The sequence below is a fragment of the Drosophila teissieri genome, chromosome X, assembly GCF_016746235.2.
Source record: "Drosophila teissieri strain GT53w chromosome X, Prin_Dtei_1.1, whole genome shotgun sequence".
NCBI lineage: Eukaryota > Metazoa > Arthropoda > Insecta > Diptera > Drosophilidae > Drosophila > Drosophila teissieri.
This window is the reverse complement of record NC_053034.1, coordinates 15371335-15388174: the sequence shown is the minus strand read 5'-3', so window position 1 is coordinate 15388174 and position 16840 is coordinate 15371335. Positions and strand designations below refer to the sequence as shown.

Below are 16840 nucleotides of genomic sequence, written 5' to 3'. Positions count from 1 at the left end.
AGCAGGCGAATGATAACCAATTTTTTAATCCACCAAATGCGAGTTTTTAAAACAATGTTAATATGAAAAAAAACCAACTGAATGAGTGCTTCGATATTATGCGGTATAAATAATGAAAGTGTTAGGACTTGGACTCTAATAATGTATTATTAAATATAAATAATAAATTATATTGTAATAAAAAGTGAACATACACAACTAAATTTAACATTAAAGATGTGTAAAGCAAAAGCAAATGCGTTTTTTATTTGTTTTTGAATGGTAATTGGATTTGACATTTAAAAGCAATGATGTAGGACTTCAAACCACTTCGATTGGGGAATCCTCTAGCTGCTTACATGCATATTAAATGCAATGGTAAACTTGGAACAACACTAATTGCATGTTATATATGGGTTAATTATGGTTATTTTATATTTATTTTTTGATCAAATGAGTGTTGTATATTTAACGGAATTTCGACATTCGAAAGTGACAGCTTTCGATAACGATAACGCGCAGACGTATCGTGCGCGGTGCCATCACTAGACAAGTGACGTGGAACGTGTGGCAACTTTTGATTTGATGCAAATGCAATGCAAGTAGATTGCGTCGTTGTTCAAACTGACGGATCGGAAGCGTAGCTAAAATGTTGGACTTTGTGGTGATATTCACCAAAGGCGGCGTGGTGCTGTGGCACTCTAATGCGTCCGGGAGCAGCTTCGCCTCCTGCATCAACAGCCTGATACGTGGCGTCATCCTGGAGGTGAGTGAATGGATGGATTTGGATGTGGCTAAGGAAGGGCACTAATGCTTTGTGGGCCTGCAGGAGCGCAACACAGAGGCCAAGTACTTCGAGGAGGACCACCTGGCCGTGCAATTTAAGCTGGACAATGAACTGGATCTGGTGTACGCGGCAATTTTCCAGAAGGTAATCAAACTAAATTACCTGGATGGATTCTTGGCCGACATGCAGACGGCCTTCAAGGAGAAGTACGGCGACATACGTCTGGGCGATGACTACGATTTCGATCGGGAGTACCGACGCGTGCTCAGCGCGGCGGAGGAGGCGTCCGCCAAGCAAGTGAAAGCACCCAAAGCCATGCGCTCCTACAACGAGTCACAAAAGTCGAAGAAGACCGTCGCCTCGATGATTCAGGACGACAAGAAGCCGGTCGAGAAGCGGGTAAACATCCAGGAGAGCCCGCCACCGTCCAAGTCACAGCCCTCGTCGCCAGCGTCGGGTTCCTCCAAGGACGACATCATCATGGAGAATCGGCGCAAGCTGCGCGAGAAGCTCACGCCCATAAAGAAGACGTCGCCCAGCGATCCCAAACCCAGCAAGCCCGCCTCCGAGAAGGCCGGCAAGAAGCCACGCGTCTGGGATCTGGGCGGTAACTCCAAGGATGCCGTCATGCTCGATCGCTCCAAGGATGCGCCCGAGGATGTGCAGTACCAGAACATCAACAGCGAGGTGAGTAACTTTCACTTTCTACGAACAAAACTCTGTTGCTCGAAGTGAAATCATGAACTCTTTTTGTTTTATTATTCTTCAAATGGCAGCTGGTGGGAACAATGCAGGGCGTCATCCGGGACTTGGACGTAGAGAGCGAGGACGAGGCTGAGAACGAGGAGGAGTCCTCTGACGAGGAGCAGGAGGAGCAGGTGCAGTCCAAGAAAAGCAAACGCGGCGGCCTGCTTTCTTACTTCAAGGGCATTGTGGGCGCCAAGACCATGTCGCTGGCGGATCTGCAGCCGGCGCTGGAGAAGATGCGCGACCATCTGATATCGAAGAACGTGGCCACAGAGATTGCGGCCAAGCTGTGCGATTCGGTGGCCACCAGTCTGGATGGCAAGCAAATGGGCACCTTTGACAGCATTGCGAGCCAAGTAAAGGAGGCCCTCACGCAATCGCTGGTAAGGATTCTCTCGCCCAAACGGCGCATCGACATCATTCGCGATGCCCTCGAATCGAAGCGCAACGGCCGTCCGTACACGATCATCTTCTGCGGCGTAAATGGCGTGGGCAAGTCCACCAACCTGGCCAAGATCTGCTTCTGGCTGATTGAGAACGATTTCAACGTTCTGATCGCCGCCTGCGATACGTTCCGCGCCGGTGCCGTCGAGCAGCTGCGCACACACACCCGCCACCTGAACGCCCTGCATCCGGCGGCCAAGCACGACGGACGCACCATGGTGCAGCTGTACGAGAAGGGGTACGGCAAGGATGCCGCCGGCATTGCCATGGAGGCCATCAAGTTTGCCCACGATACACGGGTGGATGTGGTGCTGGTGGACACCGCCGGACGCATGCAGGACAATGAGCCGCTGATGCGTTCGCTGTCCAAGCTGATCAAGGTGAACAATCCGGACCTGGTGCTCTTCGTGGGCGAGGCACTGGTGGGCAACGAAGCCGTCGACCAGTTGGTCAAGTTCAACCAGTCGCTGGCCGACTACTCATCCAACGAGAACCCGCACATCATCGACGGCATCGTGCTGACCAAGTTCGATACCATCGACGACAAAGTGGGAGCCGCCATCTCTATGACCTACATCACCGGCCAGCCAATTGTGTTCGTGGGCACGGGTCAAACGTATGCCGACCTAAAGGCCATCAACGTGAACGCCGTGGTCAACTCGCTGATGAAGTAGCCGCCTCCCTTCCTCCGTCTTATCCTTCCAATGCTCTTTGTTTGCATCCACTCTTTTGACCGAATCAAATACAGTGCTTTTGTCTATTTTGTTGTTGCGTAAATGGAATGCTTTGCCTCTGGCAGCCCGATCCCACTGGGTTGGTTTGGATTTGGATTGGAATCGCTTAGCACTTCGAATACGAGTTGGTTTTATTAATGGTATAACTTTAGGCGTACAAAGAAGAGTTTAGTGTTGGGGGACAAATGGGCGGGAAAAGTGTGTGGCTTAATCTATTTGTAGAACTCGTGCTCCTGCTCGTCCTTCTTGATGTTGTTCTTGTAGCCCTTCTCGAAGTCCTTGGCCAAAACGATGTATCGATTCTCACGCACCGCGTGCATGCCCGCCTCCTGGCAAATGGCGTTGATGTCGGCACCGGAGATCTTGTCCGGCCGCGCCACAAACTCCTCCAAATCGACGTCCTCGCTGAGGTTCATCTTTGAGGTGATGGTGGAGAAGACGAGTCGCTTTTGCCGGCGATCGGGCAGCGGGAACTCAATCTTACGATCCAATCGACCAGGTCGCAGCAGAGCGGGATCCAGTGTGTCAGCCCTGTTGGTGGCCATGATCACCTTAACGTTGGTGGTCTGATCGAAGCCGTCCATCTGGTTGAGCAGCTCGAGCAGGATGCGCTGAACCTCGCGATCAGCGCCCGTCTGCGCATCGAAACGCTTTGTGGCAATGGCGTCGATCTCGTCAATGAAGATGATGGCCGGTGCGTTCTCCTTGGCCAGCCTGAACACGTCGCGCACCATGCGCGGTCCCTCGCCGAGGTACTTCTGCACGAACTCCGAGCCGACCACGCGTATGAACGAGGCCGTTGTGTGATGGGCCACCGCCTTGGCCAACATGGTCTTGCCGCATCCGGGCGGACCGTACATGAGCACACCGCGCGGCGGATCAATGCCGATCTGCTTGTACAGCTCGAAGTGGGTCAGGGGCAGTTCGACTGCCTCACGGATCTCCTGCTTCTGCATGTCCATGCCACCAATGTCCGCGTAGCTAACATCGGGCTTCTCATCCGGCTGCAGCATCGAAATGGAGCTATCCGCCTCTGGCGGCAGCACGTCCACCAGGGCGTTGCTGTGCTTGTGCAGGGCCACCGAGGCGGAGGGCTTCAGCAGTTCCCGATCGATGGTGGACAGGATGCGCACATAGTAATTGGAGCCGGTGGTGGAGCCCACAATGCCCGTGTTCTGGTCGACGGCCTCCAGGAACTGGCCAATGACCAGTGGCACCGACTGGATGCGCTTCACCTCCTCCTGGGCGTGCAGGTACTCCTTCTTCAGGTTCCGCTGCTCGTCCTTGATGTACTCCTCCTGGACTTCAATGAACTCCAGGGTCTTTTGTAGTTTCTACAATACAACGGGCGATTAAAGGGATGATCAAACGGTACACTACTGGACGACTTACCTTGTAGCGCACGTAGAGATCCTCCATGTCCAGTTCGTCCAGGGAACTGTGCGCATCTTTCGGCTTCAAGTCGGAGAGCTCGTCCTGGTGGGAGAGAAGGGATTAGTACGATGGCCAGGCGGCGAAGCACCAACTACGAACCTTCTCCGGCATCAGTACGTCCATGTTGTACGGCATTGTTTCCGTTCAGCAGTGAGTTTCGTTTTATTAGTTTGCGTTTTCTGCGGGGCGACCAAAATGACTCGTCAAAAACAAGCCAGCACTGCGATGTGATGACAACCCTGGCCACTGTCACTCACAGCAATCGATTGTCTGCGGGTGATCTATCGATGTGACCATTTACCTATCGAGTGGTAAAAATGTGGTGCTTTTTCAATCGATTTACACAGAAAAGTGTTTATTATTTTGAATAAACTTTTCGATAGATGCATTTTCTGATAAGAAAGCATTTTATATTTATTGGATAATAAGATTTCAGAGGACAAAACACTAAATACTCATACGCCCATTAACCTGTAAAGCTAAAGTTGTATATATATCTAAATACACTTGTTAAACTTCAGAAAGTATTTTTTTTGTAAAAAGGTTTCAAAGAACCAAGTGATGGGAACAATCAGCTGTCTGTAAGTTTAGCGATATATATCACCTCTGATTGGAACATAAGCTGCCGATAGATATAATACTACCAAAAATCTTTTGATATGCAGACCGCGCAAAGGTAATTAATTAATTCACAAGCTTTTATAAGTAATTCACGTAGAATGATGTCAAAGTATCGCTGCTAGAGACGCAACTATCGATAGTTCGAGTACTTTCCTCGCCAGCGAGACAAGTGTGTACACACTGGCAAACTCGACCATTTTGACGCGATTTCGATTTCCCATAAGAAAAAAAAGAAGAAAAACACACACATTTAACGTTTCGGTCGCTCCTGCTGCTGTGTGTGCGTGTGCGAACGAACCAAATATATACACACACGAGCGCTGGGAGGACAGTGAAATCGAATTTGCTGTTTATATAGCACAATTCGATGGCTGATAATGCCGCCGCCGTCGCCGAAAAATCGGTTGCCCAATATCGCTAGCATCAGAACGGGAAAGAGAACGAGTGCGAGTGTGATTCCGATTCCGAGTACGTTTCCCACAAAGTATCGTGGTCGTAGTCGTCGTCGTCGTTGTCCTGCTGCCGTGCCCCGCCCCCTTCGCCCGCGCCACCGCCCCCTCTGCGCCGTACGCACGCATCGATTTGGGCTAAACGTTAGATACCTCCTAACGCAGTTGTTAGGGTGGAAAGAACGGCCAGGGAAAATTGAATGCGCTACACTGCTGGGCGAGCTGCAATGCCGTGCTTAAATGCAATGCGCTGATACGGATCCGGTGCCGCTCCTGGTCTGGTCCGCATCCAAGCGAAAAACTGCGAATAGAACAAAACAACAAAACGGAAAACAATCTCGTGAAATCCCGGAATACAGTGCAATACAACGAAACGAAACAGAACAAAACGAAACGAAACGGAACGTATCGAAAGGCAGGAGGATAGACCAAGTCAAGACCAAGAAATCCAAGTGGAAAGTGTGGTGTTGTGGAGTGGTAGTGATGATATAGCTATTGGCCAAAACAATACATCCCGATAACAGAAAGAGAGAGATCAATTCGAGGAGTTGAAAATGTTTATTGTATAATTTCCAATTGAGCAGGTGTGCGTGCGAGTGTGTGCGTATGTGTGTGTGGGAGTAGTTTTTGTTTTTCGCTGCTTCTTCTTGCGGTTTATTTGTCAACAAAAAGAAGAAGGAAGAACGAAGCAGTGTGTGTGCAGTAGTAAATTGTTGTTCGCCCGCACTGCTTGCAGGATTGGCGAAGCAGTTAACTTGTGCAACGCAACCACGGACGACCCAGTGGCCTCCACATGAAGACCATGTCGCGCTTCGGCCTGCGCCGTGGATTCAAGTTCTCGGAGGAGCAGGTCAACGGCAAGAATTCAATTGGACCGGCAACGACCCCCGTCTCCGCCGCTGTCGCACCCAGTCCGCGCAAGAAACGGCAGACCCGGCAGGAGGACGATGTGGACGCGGAACAGGAAGAGGTGGAGCCGCACGAGGATCAGCCGGAGGCGGAACAGGAACCGCTCTCGCTGATCTGCAGCCTGCCGCTGGAGCGGCTGCCCCGTTTGGTGGAGAAGCTGCATCAGATGACGGAGGAACGGGAACGAGAACGGGAGAGGGAGCGCGAGCGGGAACGGGAAGAGGCCGCCGGCCTGGGTGGAGCCGCGCACTCGAAGGTCCTGTGTCTGTACTGTGATAGGAAGTTCGCCTCCGGCAAGCTGCAGGCCAAGCATGTGGAGAAGTTCCACACCGAGCGGCAGGAGCGACGCTGCAGTGGTCGTTCCACCAGCTCCAATTCCCATCCCGCCGGCGGCTTCCCCGGCTGCCAGTGGTGTGGCCAGCAGGGCAATCGCCGCCAGGCCACGCCCCCGCAGATCTGCCTGCCGGCCAAGCACCTGGAGCAGCTGTTCCAGCACCTTAGCGAGCAGCATGCGGACAAGTATTTCGGCTGCCAGCAGTGTCGCCTGCGGTTTCAGGACGCGGATCACCTGTTGGGACACCAGCGCCAGCAGCATCCGCTGCAGCATCCGGATGATGGCCATGCCCCCAAGCCGGGTCTGATGGGCGCCGACGAACCGGTGCTCTTTCGTCTTGGTCTTACCCAGAACCGTCTGCCCAGCCATCGGAATCGAAACCAACGCAAGGAGGAGGAGCCACCGCCCCTGGCCACGCCCACCAGCAAATCCCGGAGCAGCAGTCGAGCGGCGGCGCAGCGACAGCAACAGAATCAGCATCAACAGTCGCAGTCACATCAGCAGACCGCTGCGGCGGGAACTATGGCTCTGCAGGAAGCTGTCAATCCGGATGCAGTCTTCCGGCTGCCAGCCAGCATGGCCTGCGTCTCATCCTCCGCCTCCGTCGCCAACTCATTGTTCGATGACAAGTTCTACAAGGATGTGATCTTTAATGTGCGCCACAACCTCCAGAATTACCTCGACGGACGGCTGTTCACCTCTTCTTCGACGTCTACAACGTCATCTTCATCGTCGTCGTCCGCATCCCAGAAGCCAGACCTCATCATGCTGCACGGACCCAGCCAGCTGGGACCTGGCGGTGCTTCCTATCCCACGCTGCTGACCTCGGATCAATTTGGCGGCACGGGGGAACTGCTGCCGCTGGCCAAATTCCGCCGGAGACCGCACACGAAGCACAGCTGGAAGTGGAAGTGGGACTACGTGAAGAAGTTTACGCTGATTAACGAGGGCGGGCGGCTGGTGAAGAAGTTAAAGCAGCCAAACTACTTGGGACTGCGCGATCTCTCAAAGCTGGACATGTGGACACAGCTGACGATGCGCCAAAAGCACGATCTCTCGCTCTCATTGGCGGAGGAGCAGAACCAGGAGCAGCGCCGCCTGCTGGAGCAGCTCAATCTCATCCTGGACCACCGCCTGCTGCCGCACATCATTCTGGAGCAGAACGAGCAGGCGGTCATCAAGTGCGAGAACGAGGAGGAGGATGAGGGCCTGGACTCGCATCCTGGTGACGATCTGCTGCCGCAGACTTTTGCCGACGAGAGTTTTCTCTCCCTGCTGCAGCTTCAGCCGAGAAGCGGGACCAGCGATCTGGATCGGCAGCGGGAACGGGAGAGGGACCAGCGAGAGCGTAGCAGGAACCGAAAGGCCGTCGTGCTCAGCGGCGAGTGGGCACGGCCGCGGCTCTACCTGTGCATCTGTTGCGGCGCCAAGTTCGACCAGCGCAAGTCGCTGGAGGAGCACAAGACCTTCCGCCACTCGCACATCTACGCCACGCACTACGAGGTCGTGGGACGCGAGCTGCTGGCCGGCAATCTGCTGCGCCACCTCTTCATCCCGAAACGGGCACTGGGACGCTTTGCCGCCGCGAGCAACTGCATCCGGTGGCCGCAGATTGCGCCGGCCGCAACAGTGCAGCAGCCCAAACAGGAGCAGGTGCAACCGGAGGAGGAGACCAGGTCGTCTGCCTCCTCGCGCTCATCATACGAGGTGTCTACGCCCACTCCGCTCTCGGCACTGGAGCAGCAACAACCATCACCGGCCTCCGGATCGGGCAATGCGTCTTCATCGTCGTCCTGCTCGCCCAGCTCATCCTCCGCCTCCACGCTGCTGTCCACCGCCCGCACCTCGATGTCCAACTCCACCTGCACCTCCTCCGCTGCCACCACGACGTTGTCGTCCTCCTCGTCCGCTCCTTCCAGCTGCACCAAGTGCGGCCGCAAGTGCAGTGGCCTCATGGATCTCTACCGCCACATGCTGGACTGCTCCGGCGACTATGTGTGGTCGCTGGCCAAGAAGCGCAAGTATCGCTACTACTGCGGCACCAAAAAGCGACGTGCCTTCTCCAAGAAGCCGCTCAAGCAGCTCTCCGCCCGCAAGAAGGAAAAGCTGGAGGTGGAAGTGGAGGAGGGAACGGGCGATGGCGATGCCGAGGGAGAAGGCGATGGTGAGGCGGAGGGCGAGGAGAGCGTGTCCAGTTCATCCAAGTTGAAGAACTCGCCACGCCAAAGACCCAGCGATGGTGAGTATTTTGTGGGTTTCAGTGTTCTCTTACCACGTTTAAATATTACCCATTTTCAGCTGAATCCATTCGGAAAATGCTAGAGAACCTGCCCGCCAAGCGCATCTGCAAGAAGATCTTCCCCGTGGACAATAAGGCCAAGCGCAAGGCCAAGAACAAGGCCAAGTCCATGGCCAAGTCGCTGGTCAAGTCGAAATCCAAGCAGCAGCGCAGCAGCACCAAGAGAATCTACAATCAGCACCTGCTGCGCACCACCAGATCCCGTTCGCGGTCATCTGTGGTGGCCACCGGCTCCTCGGCCGCCGCTGTTGCCGCACAGCAGCAGCGCAGTCGGCGCAAGCAAAAGCAGCAACAACAAAAGCAGCAACAGCAAAAGCAGCAACAGCAAAAGGCCAAACTGGAGAAGGTCAAATCTCCGCCAGAACCGCCGGCCTCAGTAGAAACGGATTCAATGCCAACAAAGCCGGAGGCGAAACCACCCACACCAACAGTCACTGCCAAGTCACGATCTCCCGCTGAGGAAAAGCCATCCCTGCGGCTGGAGCTGTCACAAACTCTTTCGGAGGCAGCTGCTCCACCCGCCTCCGTTCATGGATCGGAGCCCGCGTCGCCCACTCCCAGCAAGCAGCTAATGCCCACACCGCCCACTACCCCAGCGCCGGCCACCAAATCCCCGCTAGCTGCTGCAACCGTGTCTTCACCCTTTACCGGCACCAATCGACTGGCGACGCCGAATTCGACTGTAAAGCGCAGCAAGAGGATTAGCGACTGCATAGCCATGCTCACCGGCAAACTGGAGGAGAAGCTCAAAACGGAGCAAGTGCCTCCGCCTGCGCCGCTGGATAAGGAAAAGGAGAAACTCCAGCAGGATAAGCCAGTTGAAAAGCACGACAAGGAACCCAAACCAATGGAGTCACCTGTAGCCGCTGTGGTCGCCGAAAAGGAGCGAGTGCAGCCAAAGACGCCCAAACGCAAGGCGGTCTCACGGCGAATAATCAAAGTGGATGCCACACCAGAGTCCGTGGTGGAGCCGATCCAGGTGCGGAGAGCACCGGCCGTGGAGCTGCCAGAAGCAGTTACCATACCACCTGCTGTTCCACCCCCTGCAGTTCCGCCCCCTGCAGTTGCTCCATCCACTTTGATTGCCGCTCCTGCTCCTCCAGTTCTGCAGCCACCCATATTTGCCAGCATGCCAGTGCCTGCACCAGTTCCACCACCACCAGCCGTGGCACCAGCTCCTCTGCCAGTCGCTGCACTTGTTCCTCTGCCAGTCACTGCACCTGCTCCTCCGCCAGTCGCCACTGCTTTGGCTCATCCACCGACGAGACGAACGCCCACCAAGGCGGCGGCCAAGCAGATGGGTGCCCCACCACCAAAACCGCCAGCTTCGTTGGCCGCCCTGAAGCAGTATCCTCCGCTGGAACCGACGCTGCCAGTGCCGCCTCCAAATCCAGCGCCCGTTCCTGTGGCCGTTCCTCTCGTGCCTGTGCCTTTGCCAGTACCCGTGCCCGTGGCAATGCCTTTGGGAATGCAGGGAATGCCAGTGCAGCATGTTAATATGCTGCCCAAGCTGCCGCTGTATATGCCCCAACTGCAAGCACCTGCAAATCCCAATCCCGCACCCACAGCAATGTACGTGATGGCGGATCATCAGCCGCTGAATCTGACCAGTCAGCGGGGAGTGCTCCAGAAGCCGTTGATTTCTGGCACCACGGGGGATCCGGGACTCGTCGGACTGCCGCATCATCGTGCTGGCGGTATGCCCGCCAGGCGGCAGACGATCTGTGGATTCGAGGCCCGAAATCTGATCGGCTTGGACATGGAAATGGAGCCGCTGGATCTGTCAAAGAAGTCGAGCAGAAAGCCGTCACCGGTGCCGCCGCCAAGAATGCAGCAAGAGTTGCCAATGCCACTGGTGCCACTGCCCTTGGTGACGGGTGCAAATGCGCTGGCGCCGCAACCGCAGCCAGGTGGTGGAGCAGCACTTGCGACGCCAGGTGGTGTCGCTCCAGTGCCTTGCCAGCTGCCCATGGCAGGCGGAGTGCCGGCACCACTGGCCTCGCACTATTACTCCAACTTGGATCTGCTGAAGATCCCACAGGTGCGCAATCCAGGCACTGGCGTGGTGGTGCCCTCCAGTGGCCCACCACCAGTTTCGGTGTCCGCAACGGTTGCAGCGCCCGTTCATCCCGTCAAGGGTGCGGGTGGCAAGAAGCGCTCAACGGAGGGAACGGGCAGTTCCAAAAAGGATCACGGAAAGGGCCAGGCCAAGGCGTGTCCTCGCATGGATGAAGTGGTCAACAACCATATCGACGATGCGATCAACTCGGTGATCATGGCTGTCCAAGCGAGCTTTCCGGACGACGATGAGGAGGAGCAGCAGGCCAAGAAGGAAAAGGAAAGAGAGAGGGAACGCGAAAAGGAGAGGGAGAAGGAAAAGGAAAAGCTGGAGGAACTGCCTCCCAAGCTGAGCAACTGCATCATGCCGTTGCAACCCTCCGCGGAATTGCTGTCTTCGGCAGCCCTCGACAAGTCCCAACCTGTAAATGCTATACTAGCTATTGCTGCTCCACCTGCTGCTCCGGTGCCTGTGGCACCTGCTCCGCAGCCTGTGCCTGTCAAGAATCTGACACCTAAGAAGCGTTCCATGCGCTCGCGAACCATCGACTGTCGCTCTGCCCTGCTCGCCTTGGAGGAAACTCTGCCGGCTGCGCCCTTGCTGCAGTGCATCCCGTTGCCAGTGAATGGCGATGCAAAAGCAGAGCTGCCACCGCTGCCAGATGCAATCCCAGCTCCTGCACCCGCTGATGTCGTGCCCCAACTTCCAATTCAGGTTCAAGGTCCAATAACGAGTCTCAGGGATAAGAAGGTGGACGCTGTAACTATAATGGCCACCAATCCGACGACCATTTCGGCGGCTACTCCGCCAGTGGAGTCTCCGGAATCGCCGGATCCTGTGCCAGTGAGCCTGCCGCAGCCGGAGACGTCTGTTCCTGCACCAGTGCCCGTGTCCGTCATCTCGGTGGCGCCCGCCGTGCCACTTCCAGCACGCACAGCGACACCACCGCCCACCACGATGGCGGAGACGAACTGCAGCTCCCTGATGGAGGAGCACAGCAGCAATCTGAACAACAACACCTCGTCGGGCTTCCACAGCCTCGCCCAATCGGAGCAGCCGTTACCAACGGCGGCGACGCCAGCTGATGAACCTCCGCCGGTCAAGGAGGATGAGGAGCTGCCCGCCAAAAAGAAGCAACGTCGTCGGCGAAAGAACGAACTGGCCGCCATTGTGGCCGATCAATTGCTGGAAAGCTTTAAGATCGACAACGCCCGCAGGGATAACCTCAAGAAGCTGGAGAATCTGGCGTACGAGAAAAGCGAGGATTTGCTGCTCACCGGAATGCTGCTGATGTCCAGCACCAAGCGGAATGCAGCTTTAGGACCATCCTCTGCGGCTGCCGCGAAGCTGGCAAAGAAGGAGGCGGCCGAGACAGTGGCGGAGTCACCAGCCAATCCGCCCGTGCGCGGCAGGCCAAAGCGTCGACAGAGTTGCTACTATCGCAGGGGCAAAGCTGGAGGAGTTGGTGGCGTTGGCAAGGCCACCAATGAGAACATCAGTCTGCTCAAATCCTCGCTGGAGTCCTTCTCTATTGGCATCGAAAAGCAGCTGTTGGCCAAGGAGGCCAGGGAGGCTAAGGAGGCGCAGCCGGCGGGTGGAAACAATCAGGCCCAGCTGCCCGTTAGCTCCATCCTGAGGCCCAGCATCCTGAGCAGCGCCGTGGCCAGGGAGCAACAGCTGACGAGGCTGCAGCAGAGTAAGCTGGAGAAACAGGAGCAGCTGCCTCCGGCGGCCACTTTCAGTCGGGATCCGCGGCTCAACAAGAACATACACAAGGAGCAGGCGGAGCACAAGGTGCCGGCCAAGGAGCAGCCAGCGGTGGCGACCAACGAGAGTCCCGAGGAGGATGACAACTACCTCACGGAGATCGCCAAGAACGTAAACGAGAAGATCATGTCGGCCACCACCAACGAGGACTTTGAGTTTGCCCACGACGAGTTCGACGGCGAAGGAGATCCCGACCAGGATCAGGACCAGGACCAGGACAAATACTATCGCCCGCCCACCTCGATGAGTGTGCGCAGTGCTCCGAATCTGAATGATGAGCACTCGAACTTCGGTTCCATGTGCGACGACAACACAAACACCGAGGTGATGGACATGGATCTGGACGATGAGATGAGCGTGTACACCAGTTACTCCCAGGATCTGGGACGTGGCGGACGCGGCCGCCGAAGAAGGAGGCGAAGGAGTGTGCTGCTCACGCGACGTCCCAAGAAACGGACGCAGCGCAGCGAACTGGATGCCGAGAAGTACGGCTGCAAGCTGTGCGGCAAAAGCTTCTTCACCTCCACCTCGCTGTCCAAGCACAACATGACCCTGGCCCACGTGTCCAAGGTGTCTGCCCAGGAGTACCTGCAGTCGCAGACGGCGCCGTCTAGTCCGCAGGATACGCACGATCTGGAAAACAAGAGGGAACGCTCAGCTGACGCGATGATGCAGCATGATGAGGAGCAGCCGGCGGCAGCTCAGCAGCAGATGAGAGCCTCGGTCCTCATGGTGCCCGCTCAGATGGTTAATCATGAGAGGGAGCGCGAGCGGGAGCTGCAGAGGGTCCAGGAGCAGGAGAGAATGCAGCTGCAGAGGGAGCAGGAGCATCGGCATCAGCAACAGCAGCAGCAGCAAGAGCAAGTGCATCATGTTATCACGGAGGCAAGTCTGCGGCTGCACGACAACCAGCACAGTCCCACAGCTCCGACCGCCTCTCGTCTCAATCTCAATCCCGACGAGCGTCTGTTCTACGAATGCTGCAATATACTGAAGAGCGCAGAGACGCCACGTCCGCATCCCGGCGGTGGAGCGGGTCCAGCCACCACCTCGGTGATCGTGACGGCGGGCAGAAAGCAACCACCGCCACCTCCAGCATCACCCTCGCCATCTCGATCGTCCTCGCTGCCGCCACCAGCCTCACCATCGCCTTCTCTTCCTCCGCCTGCGTCGCCATCGCTTTCCCTGCCACCTCCAGCCTCTCCGTCGCCATCTCCCTCGCCGCCGCCACCGGCCGAGGCACCGCCTCCGGCGCCAGCACCTGCTGCACAGTCAGCGCCAACCGTGTGCCACCAGCCGGTCATTCAACAGCTGTTCCGGAACCCGCCAGCAGTCACCCCCACCACCACGCCCACGTAAGTTACCACTTAGCAAATACCACAGTAAATATAACTCATTGATAAAACCCTCTTGCAGCAACCACAATCGGCTCTCGCCCAGCTACTCGGCTGTGTCCCAGTTTTCGGCCACCACCACGTCCCGCTTCAAGACGAAGGCCGCCATGAAGGGCTACGAGAACGTGAACATGCAGATGGACATGCTGGAGCTGGCCAAGTCGGGTCGTGGAGTCTGCAAGCTAACGGAACTGGCGGACATTGCGCTGGGAAGTGAGAAGCCCGGTGGCGACTTTCTTCCCCATTTGCCGCCTGCACCGGCGGCTCCAACTGTGACATCTCTACCGCCAGCGAACCAACAGACGCCCACGCCAACACCCACGCCCACGGGCACGCCCACAGTGACGCCTACGGGACCGATGGAGCAGCAGCAGAGTTCCACATCCTCGAAGACCATCATGCACGCGTCCATTATCAAGGCGGCGGCGGGTGTGGCCAGCTCGGCCACGCTGCCACCAGCATCCGGAAGGATTATCATACCCGACCGGCCGTTCAAGAACATTGGACTGGAGGAGAAGGCGCCCATAACGTTCCAGAAGCCCAAGACGTCCGTGAATCTGCTGCAGGAGCAGGACAACAACAGCGTCTCGACGGCCAGCTACTCGGATCGTGATGACTACGACTTCGGGACCCTGAGTTGCGATGGCGATGTGGATCCGGAGCCAGAACCAGAGGTCAGAGGCGGTGGAGTCGTCGCCGCAGGGCGAGTGGCTCAACCGCAGGCAGGCGGACGTGCCGTCTCCACATCCAGTTCATCGTCCTCCTCATCCTCGTCGGCGGAAAACAGCAGGACGGGCAGCCGGAGTAGCAGCAGCAGTTCCAGCCGGGCCACGGCCAAAACGTTCGAGAACAAGTCACTGATCATGGGACGGATTTTCAAGCACGCCAGCAGTGCCAAGGCGGCGCCAGCGATGGCTCCATCGGCGGCCCTGCTACCGGGTCCCAGTGTGGTGCCCGGGATGGCGAAGATCAAGGCGCTGCCGAAGAACCAAGCCAATCTCGACCAGATCTTCGATGAGTTGCGTGGCGGCAGCGGAGCGGCCAAGGCATCTGAAATGGAGGCTCCACCCACACTGGTGCAGGAGAGCTGGGATCGGCATCATCCGCAGCAGATGCAGCCACACCACCACCATCAGCAGCAGCAGCACCATCATCATCACCATCATCACCACCACCACCATCAGGTGGAGCCCATGGCGGCGCCAGCAGCTCCGGCAGCGCCGGCGGCAATGCCAGCACCCAGTGCATTACCACCGGGCAGAAAACCGAAGAACTCCACGGCCAACACTGCCAAGAAAGCAACCAACAAATCCGCAACGACCAAGACAAAGGGGAAATCAAAGGTGGAAGCCGTTGCCTCTGGTTCTTCCTCGTCCAATCGCAAGCCACGCAAGGATTTGAGCAAGCTGCAGTCCGAACTAGGCATGAGTCACGAAGAGATCGAGCAGCTGATCGACGAGGGACAGCGCAAATCCAAGCGTCGCTGTGCCACCAATCGTCCCAAGAAACTGGTGGAGACGTGGAGTTCCGATGAGTACGAGGAGTTCTTGTCCACCAAGGACATCATTGCTCTGATAGAGCAGAAGGAGCAGCTGGAACAGAAGCGTAAGCGCAAGACTAGCGAGGCGAATACCCAGCCGGAGCCAGTGGCTCCACCTGTGGCCAGCAAGAAAGCCCAGACACCTCAGGCGACCACAGGAAAGCGGAAGAGTCGCGCCAGCGATAAGAAGCCTGCACCTGTCGAGCCGGAGCAACCAAAACCACGTGCCAGGCAAAGAAACCAGCCACCGCCGCCTGCACCAGCACATGTGCCTCCTGTTGTCCAGCCTCCGCCAGCGTCAGAAGTGGTAACTCCCCCTGCTAGGGGAAAGTCCAAAGCAGCAGCCAAGAGCAAAACTCCAGCGACCAAGACAACAAACAACCGCAAAAGGCGGTCCAATGAAAAGTCAAGGGTGCAGGAAAGTAAGGAGGATGAGGAAGAGGTGCCGGCTGAGGCGGAAGTGGAGCCACCAACCAGGACACGCAGCTCCAGGCAGCAGCCCAAAGTAAAGGCCACTGAGCCGGAGAAAGAACGAACAGCACCAACGCCACCACCACCACAACCGCAACCACCACTGCCCGCAGCTGCACAGGAACCCCAAAGGGAGAGAAGCAAGGTGCGTCACAGCAATCAGCAGCAACCACTGCCGTCAGCTCCGCATCCCAGGAGCAGTTCCGCCGCCACAACCAGCAGCACCACCAATAACAACAACAACAGCAGCAGCAGCAATAAGAATCTGAAGGCCAAGCGGAAATCGCAGACCAGCCGGCAATCGCCGGCGCGAAGAAAACGACCAGCCAGCGAGAAGCAGCTGTACTACTGGAGCAGCTCCAGCGACGATGAGTTCGGACGCCTGGACGACGAGGCGGAGGCCGCAGACGGTGGATCCCGCGGCGGAGGAGCAGGCAGCGAGCAAAGGGATGGGGATCGAATGGAACTGGAGCCGGAGGAGGCGTCGCCGTCGCCGGGCAAACACTTTGAGGAGAACGAGCCGTACCAGAAGCACGGCTGGATCGTGGGCGACTCGCACAAGAAGCTCGTGAAGCTGCTGGCCATCGCCAAGGGCAGCAAGAAGGGGGACAACTGCGGTGTCAAGCGGCGCACGCCCAAGCGCAAGTGCTAGGAGTGGGTAACGGGAGCGGACGGGGACGCGAACGCGGTGGACGTGGAGCGTCACCAGATGAAGCAGCAGCTGCAGAAGGAGCACAGCCTCCTGCCAGACAAGTCATAGCCATAGGCCTCGAGGGCGGAGTCGGCGCGGGCAGCCGACGACCCATCGCCGCCATCGATCACATACGTACTGCCATTGTGTCATCGTTAATCGTTAACGCCGGCGCCAGGAG

The 16840-nt window shown here is 57.0% G+C and overlaps 3 protein-coding genes across 3 annotated transcripts; 2 read left to right on the top strand and 1 right to left on the bottom strand.

The window, feature by feature from the left end:
- The first annotated feature begins 512 nt into the window (after positions 1-512).
- LOC122622946 (signal recognition particle receptor subunit alpha homolog) lies at positions 513-2717 on the top strand. Its single transcript, XM_043801755.1, has 3 exons — positions 513-745; positions 809-1453; positions 1543-2717. Exons 1-3 carry the CDS (start codon positions 629-631, stop codon positions 2629-2631), a joined length of 1851 nt encoding a protein of 616 aa, XP_043657690.1. The 5' UTR covers positions 513-628; the 3' UTR covers positions 2632-2717.
- An 87-nt stretch (positions 2718-2804) lies between these two features.
- LOC122622947 (26S proteasome regulatory subunit 6B) lies at positions 2805-4384 on the bottom strand. The gene is made up of 3 exons (XM_043801756.1): positions 4225-4384; positions 4084-4167; positions 2805-4025 (listed from the first exon to the last, which is right to left on the bottom strand). The coding sequence occupies exons 1-3, from the start codon at positions 4258-4260 to the stop codon at positions 2904-2906; spliced, it is 1242 nt and encodes a 413-aa protein (XP_043657691.1). The 5' UTR covers positions 4261-4384; the 3' UTR covers positions 2805-2903.
- Positions 4385-4957: 573 nt separating this feature from the next.
- On the top strand, positions 4958-16633 carry LOC122625195. The gene is made up of 3 exons (XM_043805172.1): positions 4958-8677; positions 8737-13918; positions 13980-16633. Exons 1-3 carry the CDS (start codon positions 5989-5991, stop codon positions 16618-16620), a joined length of 10512 nt encoding a protein of 3503 aa, XP_043661107.1. The 5' UTR covers positions 4958-5988; the 3' UTR covers positions 16621-16633.
- The last annotated feature ends 207 nt before the right edge of the window (positions 16634-16840 follow it).

Bases quoted from the DNA above. Each gene is read 5' to 3' on its own strand.
- LOC122625195 (XM_043805172.1), top strand. From the start codon at position 5,989: ATGAAGACCATGTCGCGCTTCGGCCTGCGCCGTGGATTCAAGTTCTCG. The intron at 8,678-8,736 runs GTGAGTATTTTG...ACCCATTTTCAG, and splicing joins ACGCCAAAGACCCAGCGATG to CTGAATCCATTCGGAAAATG. The intron at 13,919-13,979 runs GTAAGTTACCAC...ACCCTCTTGCAG, and splicing joins ACCCCCACCACCACGCCCAC to CAACCACAATCGGCTCTCGC.
- LOC122622947 (XM_043801756.1), bottom strand. From the start codon at position 4,260: ATGCCGTACAACATGGACGTACTGATGCCGGAGAAG. The intron at 4,168-4,224 runs GTTCGTAGTTGG...CTCTCCCACCAG, and splicing joins ACGTACTGATGCCGGAGAAG to GACGAGCTCTCCGACTTGAA. The intron at 4,026-4,083 runs GTAAGTCGTCCA...GTTGTATTGTAG, and splicing joins ATCTCTACGTGCGCTACAAG to AAACTACAAAAGACCCTGGA.
- LOC122622946 (XM_043801755.1), top strand. From the start codon at position 629: ATGTTGGACTTTGTGGTGATATTCACCAAAGGCGGCGTGGTGCTGTGG. The intron at 746-808 runs GTGAGTGAATGG...GTGGGCCTGCAG, and splicing joins TACGTGGCGTCATCCTGGAG to GAGCGCAACACAGAGGCCAA. The intron at 1,454-1,542 runs GTGAGTAACTTT...TTCAAATGGCAG, and splicing joins ACCAGAACATCAACAGCGAG to CTGGTGGGAACAATGCAGGG.